The 14,128-nt window shown below is 39.4% G+C and overlaps 1 protein-coding gene across 1 annotated transcript; it reads right to left on the reverse strand.

The window, feature by feature from the left end:
* Positions 1-12,623: 12,623 nt before the first annotated feature.
* LOC133836785 (uncharacterized) lies at positions 12,624-13,300 on the reverse strand. Its single transcript, XM_062267374.1, has 2 exons — positions 13,008-13,300; positions 12,624-12,873 (listed from the first exon to the last, which is right to left on the reverse strand). The coding sequence occupies exons 1-2, from the start codon at positions 13,298-13,300 to the stop codon at positions 12,624-12,626; spliced, it is 543 nt and encodes a 180-aa protein (XP_062123358.1).
* Positions 13,301-14,128: the final 828 nt, after the last annotated feature.

Below are 14,128 nucleotides of genomic sequence, written 5' to 3' on the forward strand. Positions count from 1 at the left end.
TAATTTCTCCAGGGTAAGTAGGTATTGGGTTGGTTGGATTTCCCCATGTTGAGGATGCCTATCATACTTAGAAAGTTTGCAAGTTTCGCACTGCTTAGCAATAGCCGTTACTTTCTTTGTTAAACCTGGGAAAAAAAATTTGCTGAGAATTTGGATTTTGTTTTCGATTGGATTTCTATGAGCTCGAACATGGTCTTTGACGATTATCTCATTCTGGTCAGATTCTAAAGGAATATCCTCTACTTGGGTTTGTGTGTATCTTACTTTATAACTACTGAAATGAAAAGGGTAAATATTTTGAATTTTTCCTATTCTTTCAGAAGTAAGCAAACCGTTTACAATCTTTGGGTCAAGACTTTCTTTTAAGATTTTTATCAGGTCTTCTTCAGAGTACTCTCTCTTCTTTATTGTATGACGATGATACTGTGGAAATGGTAATTCGAAATCGTAAGATTCCTTATCTGAAGTCAGTAATAATAATTGGTTTTTGAATACGTTAATTGGAATGTTTGCACAAGGTATAAGATTGTGCGATGAACTCTCGTCGCTATGAATGGTAGCTGTGGTGCTATTTATCTGAGCACCTGGAGGATTTCTAGATAGGGCATCTGCCACTACGTTGGAGGTTCCTGGTTTGTATCTGAGTTCGTGATTGTACTCTTCAAGGTAGCTTTTCCACCTTTTGAGTTTACCATTATGATTTTTGTTGCTTAATGCAAAAGTTAATGGTTGATGATCAGTGAATATTATAACTTTAGAAGTACCGTAAAGGTACATGCGTAGACTTTGAAGAGCCCATACTATGGCCAACATTTCTTTTTCATTCGTGGCATAGTTTTCTTCAGTGCTATTTAGTGTACGCGAAATAAAAGTGATCGGTCTGCCATTCTGCTCTAGTACTGCGCCTATTGCGTAATTTGAAGCATCTGTTGTTAGCTGAAATTCTTTTGTGAAATCTGGGTATGCAAGAATCACATCTTGCGAAACTAAAGTATTCTTAATTTTTCAAATGCATTTTACAATTCTGGTCAAAGACTATGTTTACTTTATGAGAGATATTTTTGAAGAACGACCATTAACTCCTCTGAGTAGGGTTGTGAGTGGCTTTGCTAATTTGGCATAGTCACGAATAAAGCGTCTGTAATAACTTGATAGCCCTAGAAAGGATCTCAAATCCTTTAAGGTCTTTGGTACCGGAAAATTATTAATAGCCTTAACTTTTTCTTTGTTTGTTTTACCCGTTATTAGAAATAGTGAAGCCGAGGAAATCCACTTTATTTCTAAAGAATTCACACTTATCGATTTGTACCTTCATATTTGCTTTGGCTAAAGTGGAGAATACTTTATCGAGATCTTGGGTGTGTTCATCTTCAGATTTGCTAAAAATTATGATATCGTCGATATAGACATAGCATCTTGTTCCGATATGTTCTCGTAAGATGTCATCGAGAGCTCTTTGGAAAATAGATGGGGAGTTCTTTAAGCCAAACGGCAGTCTGGTGAATTCGAACTTTCCACCGTTTACTGAAAACGCTGTCTTCTCTATATCCTTTGAATTAAGCGGGATCTGGTGAAAACCTCTTTTCAGATCGAGCACTGTGAAATATTTATTTCTACCTAATTGAGCGATGATCTCGCCAATCTCTGGAATTGGGTATCGATCTGATATTGTTATAGAATTAAGTTTTCTATAATCTATAACAAGTCTATATTTCTTTTCACCAGATGAATCTGCTTTTTTCGGTACTATCAATACTGGGCATTATAAGGTGACCGTGAAGGTCTTATTATGCCATCATCGAGCAACTGATTGATTTGTTTCTCGACTTCTGGTCTTAGAGAGGCTGGGTATGGTAATGTCTGCTATGAGCTGGTAGATCTGTGTTTGTTCTGATTTGTCCTTGTACCGCAGTGGTGTACGTTAATTTTTCGTCAGGTTCCGAAAATAGTTCAGTATGTTTTTAACTATTTGATTGAGTATGTCTTTTTGACATACTGTCATGTGTTCTGTTCGGATTTTAATATGATTTACTGTCTGGGTTGCCAATTGCTTTATCTTTACTTTATAATTACCTTTTATAACCAGAATATCATTCTTTACGTCGATCACCGCATCGAGTTTTTTTAGTGTATCTTTAAGAGTGGGTAATAAGAAGAATTTAATTGGGTGATCAGGACAATTGAATAGACTAATGTGAGTGTGGTGGGTAATCGTAGTTTGCCCTCCAACGGAATTTGCAAAAAATGGCTTTTCGTTAAGTTTCGGATTCTGTATTAGATTTGTCTGAATATAGTTTTGGTTAGAACCGGTGTCAATTAAAATTTGAAAATTTTCCCGTCCCTCGTAGCACAATTGAAGTAAGGCAACGAAGAACTGTTCAATCTAAAAAATGGATATCGGAAGTATCGACTGTCTCTAAAACGTGGCCCTCATTGGTCTGATCGTCCTCTTCATATGAATTAGTTAATCCATTTTGTTCCCAAGCTTCGTAGTAGTCTTGTTCGGATGTCTCTTCAAGATAAGGAGACGGATACTCATTATCCGCGAATTGTTCGGCTTCTCCAGTGGATACATGGAATTGCCTTTGATACTTAAGAGGCTGGTTTGCTTGTGAAAGCGGCGGTGGTCTTTTTCCCGCAAAATTGTTATTTGGACGATTCATATAATTTATCCTATTCGACCTAATGGATGGATCTACGTCCATTGGTACTGGCTTAGGCTCTGGCTTTGGTCCGGTTGGACGAGGAGGTGGAATCGGATTGGTGACTTGAAGCGGGCGCTGTGTCTGATAAGGCCCTTGTCCCATTTGTGGTTGTTGCCTATATGTCTGGTATAAATGAATGGAGTAGGGTTACTCATGGTGGGTTTACCACTTGGATGGTAATAAAGTCTAAGGTCAAAGCTCTTCCAATTGGTTTGATTGTTATTGGATATTTTGTGGCTAGTTGGTAAAGATTGTCTTGGTGGTAGACTTGGTGGCATTTGTCTAGATCTAGGTGCGAACATATTTCTATGCTCTTGGTTTTCGAGTAAAGTACAGAGATGTAGGGCATGGCTTAGATCTCTTGGTTCCTTAATACCAAGATGTCTTGGTAAATCTCCATTGAGACCTCTCACAAAAATGTCTAGAGCTTTTCCGCGATACACGCTTGTTAATGCTCTTATTGCTTCCGGAGATTCCTCCGTTGCTCCGATCTGGTTCAAGATCAGTGACAGATTGTGATAGATTGCCTGGTAAAATTCATGTATGGTCAAATATCCCTGTTTTAATGAGGACATCTGATACTCAAGAGTCTTCAAGTCTCTTTTGTCTGCATAATGTGCTGTAAGGCATTTCGAAATTGCCTTCCAGTTTAGTGGGGTGTTATAAGATTCAAGGACAGTTTCGGCTTCGCCAACTACCTTAGTTCGGATGGCCAGAGTAACCAGATAAAATCTGTGTGAATTTTCTTGCCCTCGAACATGCCTACTATTCGATCAACATTCTTTTCCAAGAGTTGAACGTGGCTCTATCTCCTGAAAACTCCTTAATCAATTTACAAACATCTAGGACTGTGTCTTGGTCATGGCCTGCAACAGGACTCACATGGCCATGAGCTGTTGACTCTGATGGGAGTGTTTCTTTGATCAGTGCGAGTATAACTTCTCTTTGGCGCATATTTGGACGTTGACGTACTAACGGCAGTACCATCAAGTGGCCCAGCGATACCAAGCACGGGCTTGTTGACGCGCGGACAAAACAAAATAAATTTGTAAACAGCATGCATTAAACGAAAACCGCGAATAAATATTAAAAGACGCTGGACAGCTAATTAATTTAGATTAAAAATATGTTAGAATAAGTGTATAATAGAATAAATAACAATTAAATACTCGATAAATAAGCTAATAATAAGGTTTTAAGCAAAGGAATAGATTTACTAGAGCAAACTACGTTATTGAGATTATTATAGTTCACACACAGAATACGGAAGGGATTATGGCAAGCAAAGTTAGTAGATCTACGTGAAATGACAAGAGGAAGAAAATTCCTAGTGATCCTGACAGGAACTGCAAAACTAATTTGACTTAACAGCTCCAAAGAGTCTATTTCACCATTAATTAGTCTCTGTATAAAAACAGCACCTTGCATAGTTCTACGGTCAGAAAGAGAAGGAAGGTTTAGTAATAAAAGTCTACTTCGATACGGTGGTAATCTAATATTAGGATTCCAATTTAAACTACGAAGAGCAAATAATAAGAATTGTTTCTGCACCGATTCAATCCTATCTTGATAAACCCTGTACTGGGGATTCCAGACAAGAGATCCGTACTCAAGGATAGGACGAACCAGTGAGACGTATAAAGTCTTAGTGATGTAGGGATCATTGAACTCTTTCGACCAGCGTTTTATAAATCCCAAAACACCCATGGCCCTATTTACAGCAGACAGAATATGTTTATCGAATTTTAGTTTTGCATCAAGCAGAACCCTAAGTCATTCACACCTTCAATTCGCTCAAGAGGAGTATCATATAACATATAGTTATTTAACTGGGAAGAACCCTACAAAAGGTCATAAACTTACACTTATTGCAGTTCAGATGTAACATATTTACTCTGCACCAAGATTCTAGACGATTAAGGTCACATTGTAACAGTGAGCTCGCAAGACTATCATTAAATGTCAGGCAAAGCTTAACGTCATCGGCGTACATAAGTACACGGGAATGCTCAATAACAGAAGGAAGATCATTTATGAACAAAGTGAACAATAGAGGACCCAAATGACTGCCCTGGGGCACACCAGAAGTGACTTGAACACATTTAGATACAAAACCATTAAAATAAACATTCTGAATTCTGGACTAGCTACCGGAGTGCTGGTGGCGGTTGGTTCATTCCTTCCTGATCGGGAACTACCGGCTAAATCGAGGTTATTCATGGCTGTTGTTAAAGAATCAGGCATTGTCTATTGGATAAGGCTTTTCAATTCGGACAATGCAAAACACTGGTTGATTTTAAGCGGACCACTTTTTAAAGATTATTTTGTGTTTTAATTTGAAATTCGAACGGCAAAATTTTAAGCGATATAGAAACTTTTTTAAAAACTCTTTAATATTTTTTATAAATTTTTCTGAATTTGTTTTCTAATTTTGTTTTCTTTTTTTTTTTAAACCAGTAGCTGGTTTGTTCCTTCTATCCTAGAGGGTCCCTTAGGAATCGTAGGATTGGAATAAGTTATACTGCGTTTGCAGTGTTTTATTTTTTTGTTATAGTTTTGCTTTTTTCATATAAATTGGCTTAGATTTCTATTTTTGTGTAATTTTTGTTTTCACTTTTACTGTGTTTGTTTAAATTTTTAATATTTGTTTAATTATTTTCACTTTCTTGATTTTCAATGGGCTTTAATTTCTTAAATTCTACGCTTACAAGATAAGATACATCCGGCGAATCTATCCCACGCTGGTCCTTCGGATGGCTCCTTTTCCTCCTATTGCTGTGCGGCGCGGCGGTGCAACGGCTACTGGGGATCCTTAGTGACACTTTGAATTGCGCGGTTGTCTGCGAACGGGTACTACAGACTTTGTCGGCGGTTACTTTTGACCAAGCGAAATCGTACAGTTCAATCGCGAGGAATAGATTTTATTCCTTATAAATCGCACTCACGTCGTGGCTTTTGTAAAGGCACTTATAGCGAGTTACACTGTGTGGCTACTTAAGGCACTGGTACGCGACGCGAAAGTCTTCTGTTTTTTTATTTCACTTGGTCCCTGCTCGGGCGCCAATTAACAAATCGTTGACTTTGATTTATTAAAAAAAAGCGATTTGCTTTATTGTGTTGCAAAAATGGAACTAACTTAAATCAATTCTAATTCTTATAATGAAACCTCGCTGCCGCTACCGCTGCTGCCGTCGCTGCTGACGATCCCGCGTTGGCGCTGGTTGCGCAAGTGTCCCACGATGGATATTGTGCTGACACAGGGCATGTGGCACTCGCTGCTGCTTGCGATCCCGCGTTGCGCAAGTGTCCCACGATCGATGTGCTGACCCAGGGCATGTGGCGGATGTTCTGCAGACTTTGCAGAGCTTGCAGAATTGGGTGTCGATGCATTTAGCCACCTTCTGTTGTGTCAACATTGTTGTTAACTCGTGTAAGAAAGCACTCAAGATCCAGTGCTCTCAACTTCTCTCTCTACGGGGAGCGGAAAAAGTTTATCGCTGGGTTCTGGCTGCTCGCCTGAAATCTATAACTAACTGCATAAGTTAGCTAAGACCCGTGACTTTGAATTATAATGATTACTTAATTTTTATTCCTAGACGGACGGAGAGATAGACGTATATTACTATCACGACGCAACTGTTCACTGTATAATTAACCAAAATTTAAAAATAATATTTAAGTTTTAGGGTGCTATCTACAAGTGTTTTAATGCCAAATACATTTGCACGTGTAAAATAAGGTGCTTCCCAAATAAATCTTTAGCCCTCGGAGGCTGTAAGAGATGGCGGTAAAACTTCTTTAAATAAATCACGAAACAACTAGTAGAAGGCATAAAGTACAAACAAGAAGTACAATCGATTTATCAAAATATGAAGAACGTACAGTTGTATGGTTTTATTTGCTTGTGCTATAACTATATTCGAGAGCACTTGTTATTCTTCTATTCTATTTTCACTTCAAATCCAAAAATCGAAAAAAAAAATTAAATCTAGCAAACGTAGTTTTAAAGCTAGAGTCATACGTGGAACATACAATTACAACTACCGACTTTGATTCCTGAAAACTTACTTCCGATCAGATAAAAATAAATAAATGAAATAATTTTGTGCTTACGAAGGCGGAAGTAGGCGTGTCACAAATTTGAAACAAACTTGATCTGCGTGCAAACATAACAAATGCCGTCAAAAAAGTTTACTTATAGTCTCAGAGATTGTAACGAATCACTAATGACATATTCGTCTGGTGGTGGTGTGGCGAAGCGCTTCTCCGGGCTTTGCTCAGTTAGCATGGGGTTCAAGAAAAGGGCCAACTAATAAGACGCACTACTTATAATAATAATACATTACGAATTCGCGTACATATGGGAAGACAGAGAAAAAAGGAGTGTAATGGGAAGGTTATATTAAACAATTGTGAAAGAGAAGAGAAGAGAAGGAGAAGGAGAGGAAGGTAGGTTAACCAAGAAGATGGAGCCACTCTTGTAATGGCGCCTGAAGCCGACATGATTTAAATTCTTCCTAAAAGTAACATATGCAAGTGTAATTTCAACTTACACTCGAGTAGCTTTTTGTTGTCTGCAATAAGGGCGAAGCTTTGAGCGCATCAGCTGCGCTGGAAAGCTGAACTTTAAGTTGTGCATCAGCTGCACTGAAAAGCTCAGCTTTGACGTTTCGTCAGCTGCACTAAGAAAAAGCTCTGCTTGACGTTTCGCTCGCTGCACCGATCATGCTCAGCAAACTTAAGCTGGGCTGGTTCCGGTCAAAGCACTTTTCTGGTGACCGGCAGACAAGACACAAGAAGTTTGAATTCTCTTAGTGCATTTTATACTTGGTAAGAATTGATAGTAATAGATTCTGGTAGGTGTTCTTTACTCATTGTTGTTGTTTTCGCAGGTCGTTTTCGATATTTTTTTTGGCTTTTTGGTTTGGCTCTTTTTGAGCGCGACAGTGCCTGTACTAGCGGCCGGCGGAGCGCTACTAAGCGCCATCTTTGTCGCCGCCCTAGCGGCCAGTAAAGCGCGCCAAAGTGCTCTCATTGCGGCGCACTAGCGGCTAGCTAAGCGCCCTTAGCGCCACCTTTGCCGCCGCCATAGCGGCCAGCGGAGCGCCCCTTAGCGCCATCCTTGCCGCTGCAATTGCGGCCAGCAAAGCGGCACTGAGCGCCATCTTTGCTACCGCGCTAGCGGCCAGCGAAGAGCCAGTGCGCGCTATCTTTGCCGCCAAATTATCGGCCAACGGAGCGCCACTGAGCGCCATATTTGCCGCCGAACTATCGGCAAGCGAAGCGCCAGTGAGCGACACCGTCGCTATCTTTCTGCTCGAGCCGACAGCGCAGCACCCCTGCGCATCAACATATTGGCATCTGCATTTTCACTCATCTCATCATCACCAACTTCATCATCTCATCTCATCTTTACTCAGCTCCTGATCATCAGCGACTAGTTCGCATATATAAAATAGTGTGTGTGTGTTAAAAGTGCAGATATGAAAAATTAAAACCAAATTTGAAAAGTAAAAAACTGATGCGGTACATTGTTTAAAACAAAAAAATAGTGAAACAATATGAAAGATTAAGAAAATTGCACAGAAATATTAAAAATTAAAATAATTTAATTAAAATTAAACTTTGTTAAAATCGTTTAAAAAAAAAATGAATACCATTAAAAGTTAAAAGTTGAAAAATTAAAAGGTACATTTGTTCACAAAAATAGTTTAAAATTGAAATTAATATTAAAGCGGTACTGCAATTGCAGAATTTCAAAATTGCACAAAAAAAATAAAAGTTAAAAGTTAAAGTTAAGTTAAAAGATAAAATGATTTAAAATCAAATGATATTAGCGCAGCTGTTTAGTTGATGAAAAAAAATTAAAAAAAATTAAAAATTAAAACATGTATTGTGCCACATTCAATTGAAAATAAAAGCGCTAAAATATTGTAAAACAACAAATTAAAAAAGTGAAGCGCTACAAGAATTAAACAAAACAAATGTACAAATATAAAAGACATAGTTGAAATGAAATAAATATAATTGTAGAGCCATGAGAATTTAGAATATAAAAACAATTGTTGAATGTGTTGTGCACAAGTTACAAAAAATTTAAAATATAAAACAAAACAGCTAAAAGCTTCACAGGCTAAAAAATTAAAACGTATGCAATAATTATGTTGAATAGTTAGTACCAGTGCGAGACATTTTTGGATTTTTCTTTCTTCGTCGCAGCACGCTCAATTTCTGATCTTTAATTGATAATAATAAGCAGCGAAGAAAGGGCTATCGGTATAAGCAAGACCACCACCCCCAAAGCCGACGAGCTAGAGCCGGACTCTAAAGCGTGCCCCGCAAATACCGATAGCCCTGTCGCCTTGTACTTCTTCTCGTTGCACGTTACACTCTCTGATGCAACACAGCTGGTATTGTGTGCGCCCACCCTACCCAAGTTGGCAGGATCCCTAAAAGAAAGTGGTTCGGCTAACCTACTCCTGCTTGGTGATGCATGGTTCCAAATAAAATTATGCAATTAAGCGAACATACTTCATTTATTAAAATAGGACAACAGGGATTTGAATTTTAACAGCATTATAAACGCAAAAACAAGAAAATTTAACGACTAACATGGTATGTGTGTATGAGGCGGAAATAATTTAAATAAGTCAAAAAGAATAAATAAATAAGGACTAAAAATAATTAACCTATGAATATCAAATATGTTCTAGCATAAATATAATATAAATAATTATTTTTGCATTTAAATATTGAATAAATTAAGGGAAAGAAAAAAATTTATGAAAATGAACTAGGTTTGGTTCAGAATATAGGCAAATATTAGATACACGTAAAAATGAGGATCAGCTAATGGCTGTTACCCAACGAAATGTTTTGCTATTGCCAGTCTCGGAAGATCATTGACCGCTGGGAATGCAGACAGCTTTAGCAGCGCTATGGTCAGATGGACCACAAGCAAAAGGGAAGCTTTAGCTCTAGCTCATATTTTATTAATTAGTTAGAGTGGAACAGACTTACATACATTCGCGACTCCTACGCAGAAAGATCTTTCTTTGTCTTGGTGCCTGTCTGTGGTGTATCTGTGGGGAAAATAATAATTGCGAGCTTTTGCGCCTGCATGAAAGCTGCTTGCTATGAATTACGGTCAAAACAAACATACATTCATACAAATGTATGCAGGTATGGTTTTACCTGCTTTGCGGGCAATACAAAAACATGAAATTTTACAACTAACTACAATTTTACAAAGATATTTTGCCTATATGCGTTGCCTTATATGCATTCTTAAATGATTGCCGTTGTTATTTTATACAATAATACAGTAGTACTTGTATTATGAGCGCCCAAGAAAAGTTATTATTTCAACTTTCTCGCCACATCATACTACACTTACAACACTGATTGACTCTCACTTATAAATGCATATTTGAACAAAACATAAACTAACAATAAAAAAAAAAAACATAAGCTGCTACTCAGCTGTTCGCCTTCCTCCTGGGTGACGCAGATGCTCGGCCTCGATGCCCCCACAAGTGTGAAGCAAATAGTCAATGAAGATCGCAAGGCTGTCGGACGCAGGTGTTTTCGTCAGCCGAAACACAGCCCGCTTGGCAGCAATTCTTCGGTGCTCAATGAGAGTCTGCAGCTAGCAACAGCTCATCTGTTTGCGTTGTACATACAGCTGATGTGGCCAACATAGCTGCGACGTGGAGCTTTTGGTGGTTGGCCGTTTATCCGTCATTTGTGTGTGGTGAAGTTTCAGTTGAAATTAATTTAAAATTCGACCACATACAAATTTGGTGGGTTTTTATAGATTAATACTGCGTTTTATCACTAGGTTATTGGACTCAATTTACAAACTGGGTTTATATAAATTATTACGGCGTTTATATAGATTATGACTGCGTGCCGAATCCTAATCTGGAAAACGGCACTTGATATGGGAGGACATGTCCTGTAGTGGACAACTATTTATTGCATATGCTAAGTGGACGGCCAAGGTGCAACGTACGAATTATGCATCAGGCTTTACCAACCACTTCACTGAGATATATTTTTTAGAGTTTCAGTCACACTTTTTCACATTTTTTTCTCAGGTTTTGTCACATAACCTGCCAACAATTGTCTTGCAAACAAAACCAACAGCAAAAACCTCTTTTCGGAATTTTGACAAATAATTCTATCTAAAAAGGTAATCGCTGATCTATTTTGGTGTGGACTTAACACGATCAGCTGTTCTATTAATTCATGCTTGCCAGTATCGTAGTCCACCAATAGATGGCGCTTTTTAGAGCTTTTGGCGTCTTCATTGGAGTGGTTGATTTAATGAAAACGCCGTTGTATTTAACTTAACTTTATTGATTAATATAAACGTATGACTGGTGAAATTGAAAGCACAAATTCAAGTGGCTTCGCCATGAAGTTGGCTGCGACCGATTCGCGGGTTGCCCAACTAATCCTTTTGTGTTGGCAGCTGATCTTTTGGTGTTGCCAGCATATGGGCAATATGTGGATGACAGAGTTGCCACAGTACTCCCCCTCTAGACACGTCTTTCAATAAGTTTTTGTGCACCGAGTTTTGTGGTCAAGGAATCCTCCGTCTCGTTGTTAGAGTCGTTGCTTTCTAAGTATGCTGGTTTCAGTCTGTCCACTGAAATAGATGTGTCCTTGCCATTCATTCGAATAACAAAAACTCGATATGAAAGCTTGTCGATCACGTGGTACGGCCCAGAGTATGGTGGTTGCAGCGGTTGTTTCACGGCATCGGTTCTCACAAACACATGGGAACATTCGTGGATGTGCTTGTGAATGGATAGTTTTGGCTTGCTGTGGTGTGCTGCCGAGATTGGCCTTAGCGCTTGCATGCTGGATGGACGTACGGAGCCGGTCGAAACATCGGAGTACACAAGGACTTCTTTAGTGAGCTCCACAGGTTGCAGTTGCAGCGAAGTTGTTCCATTTAGAAGTGCAGATAACTCGCCGTCTGATGCTTGCGCCTCTTGAATGCTTTTGGTGTCGAATGATGACAGCACAGATATTGCGTTTAAACGCGATAATGCATCTGCAAGCAAATTTTCGTCGCCACTAAAATGACAAATTGAGGTTCAGAATTAGGAAATGAAACTGAGATGTCGCAATTGGCGAGGTGACGCCTTCTCCGGTCGCTGTGAAAAGGCATAAATTAGGAGCTTATGATCAGTTTTGATCACAAACACTCTTGCATACAACACATGCTTGAAATGTTTTATCGCCTCGTAGATTGCCAACAATTTGCGGTCATAGGTGCTGTAGTTGCGTTCTGTACTATTGAGCTTTTGGAATAAAATCCAAGAGGTTGCCAACCATGTTTAGAGCTCTGCTCCAAAACAGCTCCAATTGCTGTGTCCGACGCGTTACACACCAGGCAGAGATCAGCGCGTGGATTGGGGTAGACGAGCGTGGTTGCGTTTGTCAAGCTTCTTTTGCATTCCAGAAAAGTGTTTATAGTTTCAGGATTTGACTCAATGGGACGCCTGTCATTCTTTTTCATGTTGCGTGTTAAGTGATGCAGCGTCGATAATAATTCAAAATTCCAGGAATCGGCCCAATTCACAGATTGTTTGTGGCTATGGAAAGTTCAACATCGTGCTTATTCGGTCCTGTGGTGGTTTTATGCCTTTGCTGCTAACCACATAGCCAAGGAACTGCACCTCTGCCTGAGCAAAATTGCATTTGTCTCGGTTGATGACCAATCCGTGTTTCTTAAGAATGTTAAGGACATTTTGCACGTGTTGCTTATGCTGTTCTTTCGAGCTCGACATGATGAGAATGTCATCAACTTAACAAAACACGTAATAAATTTCACGGGAGATCTGGTCAATGAACCGCTGGAAGGTTTGCGTTGAATTTTTTAGTCCAAATGGCATAAAAAGAAATTCAATTAAGCCAAATGGAGAGCAAATAGCTGTCTTCTATGTCCTCCTGCGCCATGGGAATTTGGTAATAAGCCTTTTCGAGATCGAGCGTTGTGAATATTTTCTTATTGTGAAGGCGATCAGCAAAATCCTGAATGTGTGGAATCGGATAACAGTCTGGAACCGTAATTCCATTCAGCTTGCGGTAATCGCCACAAGCGCGCCAAGATCCATCCTTTTTAGCCACCATGTGCAAGGGACTGGCCCATGGGCTTTTGGAGTAACGGCAAATTCCCTTATCAATGAGCGTATTGATTTGCGATTTGGATGAAGCACGTTTCTCGCCAGATAATCGTCTAGGTCGCTCAGCTACAGGTGCGCCGCTTGTTTTAATGAAGTGACAAACGTTGTGTGCATGTGCACTCGCTCGAGAGAAACCATTTTGTCGATCTTTTGCACATCAGCTGACAAATTCGAGGACTTGAGTTCCAGAGATCCAGAGTCGTGTGACGGGTCAGTGGTGCCATGGTGAGTTGACTTTGAGTTGTCAAGCAATCGTTGTTCACCGACGTCGACGAGGAGATGATGTGCGGCAAGGAAGTCTGCGCCGATTATAGGTGTTTGTACATCAGCGATGATGAATGGCCATGTGAACGAGCGATGCAGGGCCAGGTCGAGCTGAAGATTGATTGGCGGCATACAGATAAAGTCTGCCGTTGATGCGTGTGTGCGGTGCCATGCTGCGTGGGATCACTGACACCACTGATCCGGAGTCAATGAGGAATGATTGGTTTGACAAGCGATCTTTGATGTGCAGACGCCGGTCCAGGCCAATTTGCTGAATGTCGTTTGGAGTTTTATGGCTGCTGGTGGTTTCTGCGCTACCGTTTACCTGCTGAGTCAACGATAGCGTCTTTAGTTTGTCGACTGCACTATGGGTAAAAAGACGCAAAGTGCGGCATTTTTAGAATTAGAATACTTCAAATATACTGAAACATATTTTTAAAAAATTTTAGACTTCGCTGGTATTTTGTTATTCGTCCATATTTAAAGACTATGATCTGGCCACTCTAAAAAAAGAATTTGGCGCGAAAGTTTATGATTTTTTCTGTGAGTTTTATCTTCAAATTGTAAATTAAACAAAATGCTTAGATATGGAATTTAATCGTCAAGGTATGTAATATTAATTATTGGCACTAAATTTTTAGTACATGTGTTATGTTGTCCAATCGTACAATGTGTTGTTGCTATGTTTTTAGGCCGCTGCTAACAAATGTATCTGTGTTTCTGTGGAGTGTAACTTGTGCGTCTAGGCCGGTCGAGGCAATATTAAAGCTGAATATTATTAACCAAACTGTTAACAATCAAATAGTGGTTAACATTTTGCCCATTTTGCCCGATTTACGGCAATACTCAATGTTGCAGTTGCAGTTACATTCTTACATTCAACGTTGCTTGATGTTTGGAGCGACAACAACCGCCAACAAGCTGCTGTGCAGGAGTTTGTTTTACAAAATATTGATGAGG

This window comes from Drosophila sulfurigaster, chromosome 2L, assembly GCF_023558435.1.
Source record: "Drosophila sulfurigaster albostrigata strain 15112-1811.04 chromosome 2L, ASM2355843v2, whole genome shotgun sequence".
In the NCBI taxonomy this organism is placed as follows: domain Eukaryota; kingdom Metazoa; phylum Arthropoda; class Insecta; order Diptera; family Drosophilidae; genus Drosophila; species Drosophila sulfurigaster.

What these genes read in the sequence shown, in the direction of transcription:
- LOC133836785 (XM_062267374.1), bottom strand. Translation starts at nt 13,300, where the DNA reads ATGCCGCCAATCAATCTTCAGCTCGACCTGGCCCTGCATCGCTCGTTC. An exon ending in CGAGTGCACATGCACACAAC is followed by an intron (nt 12,874 to 13,007) that starts GTTTGTCACTTC and finishes TTACTCCAAAAG; the next exon opens with CCCATGGGCCAGTCCCTTGC.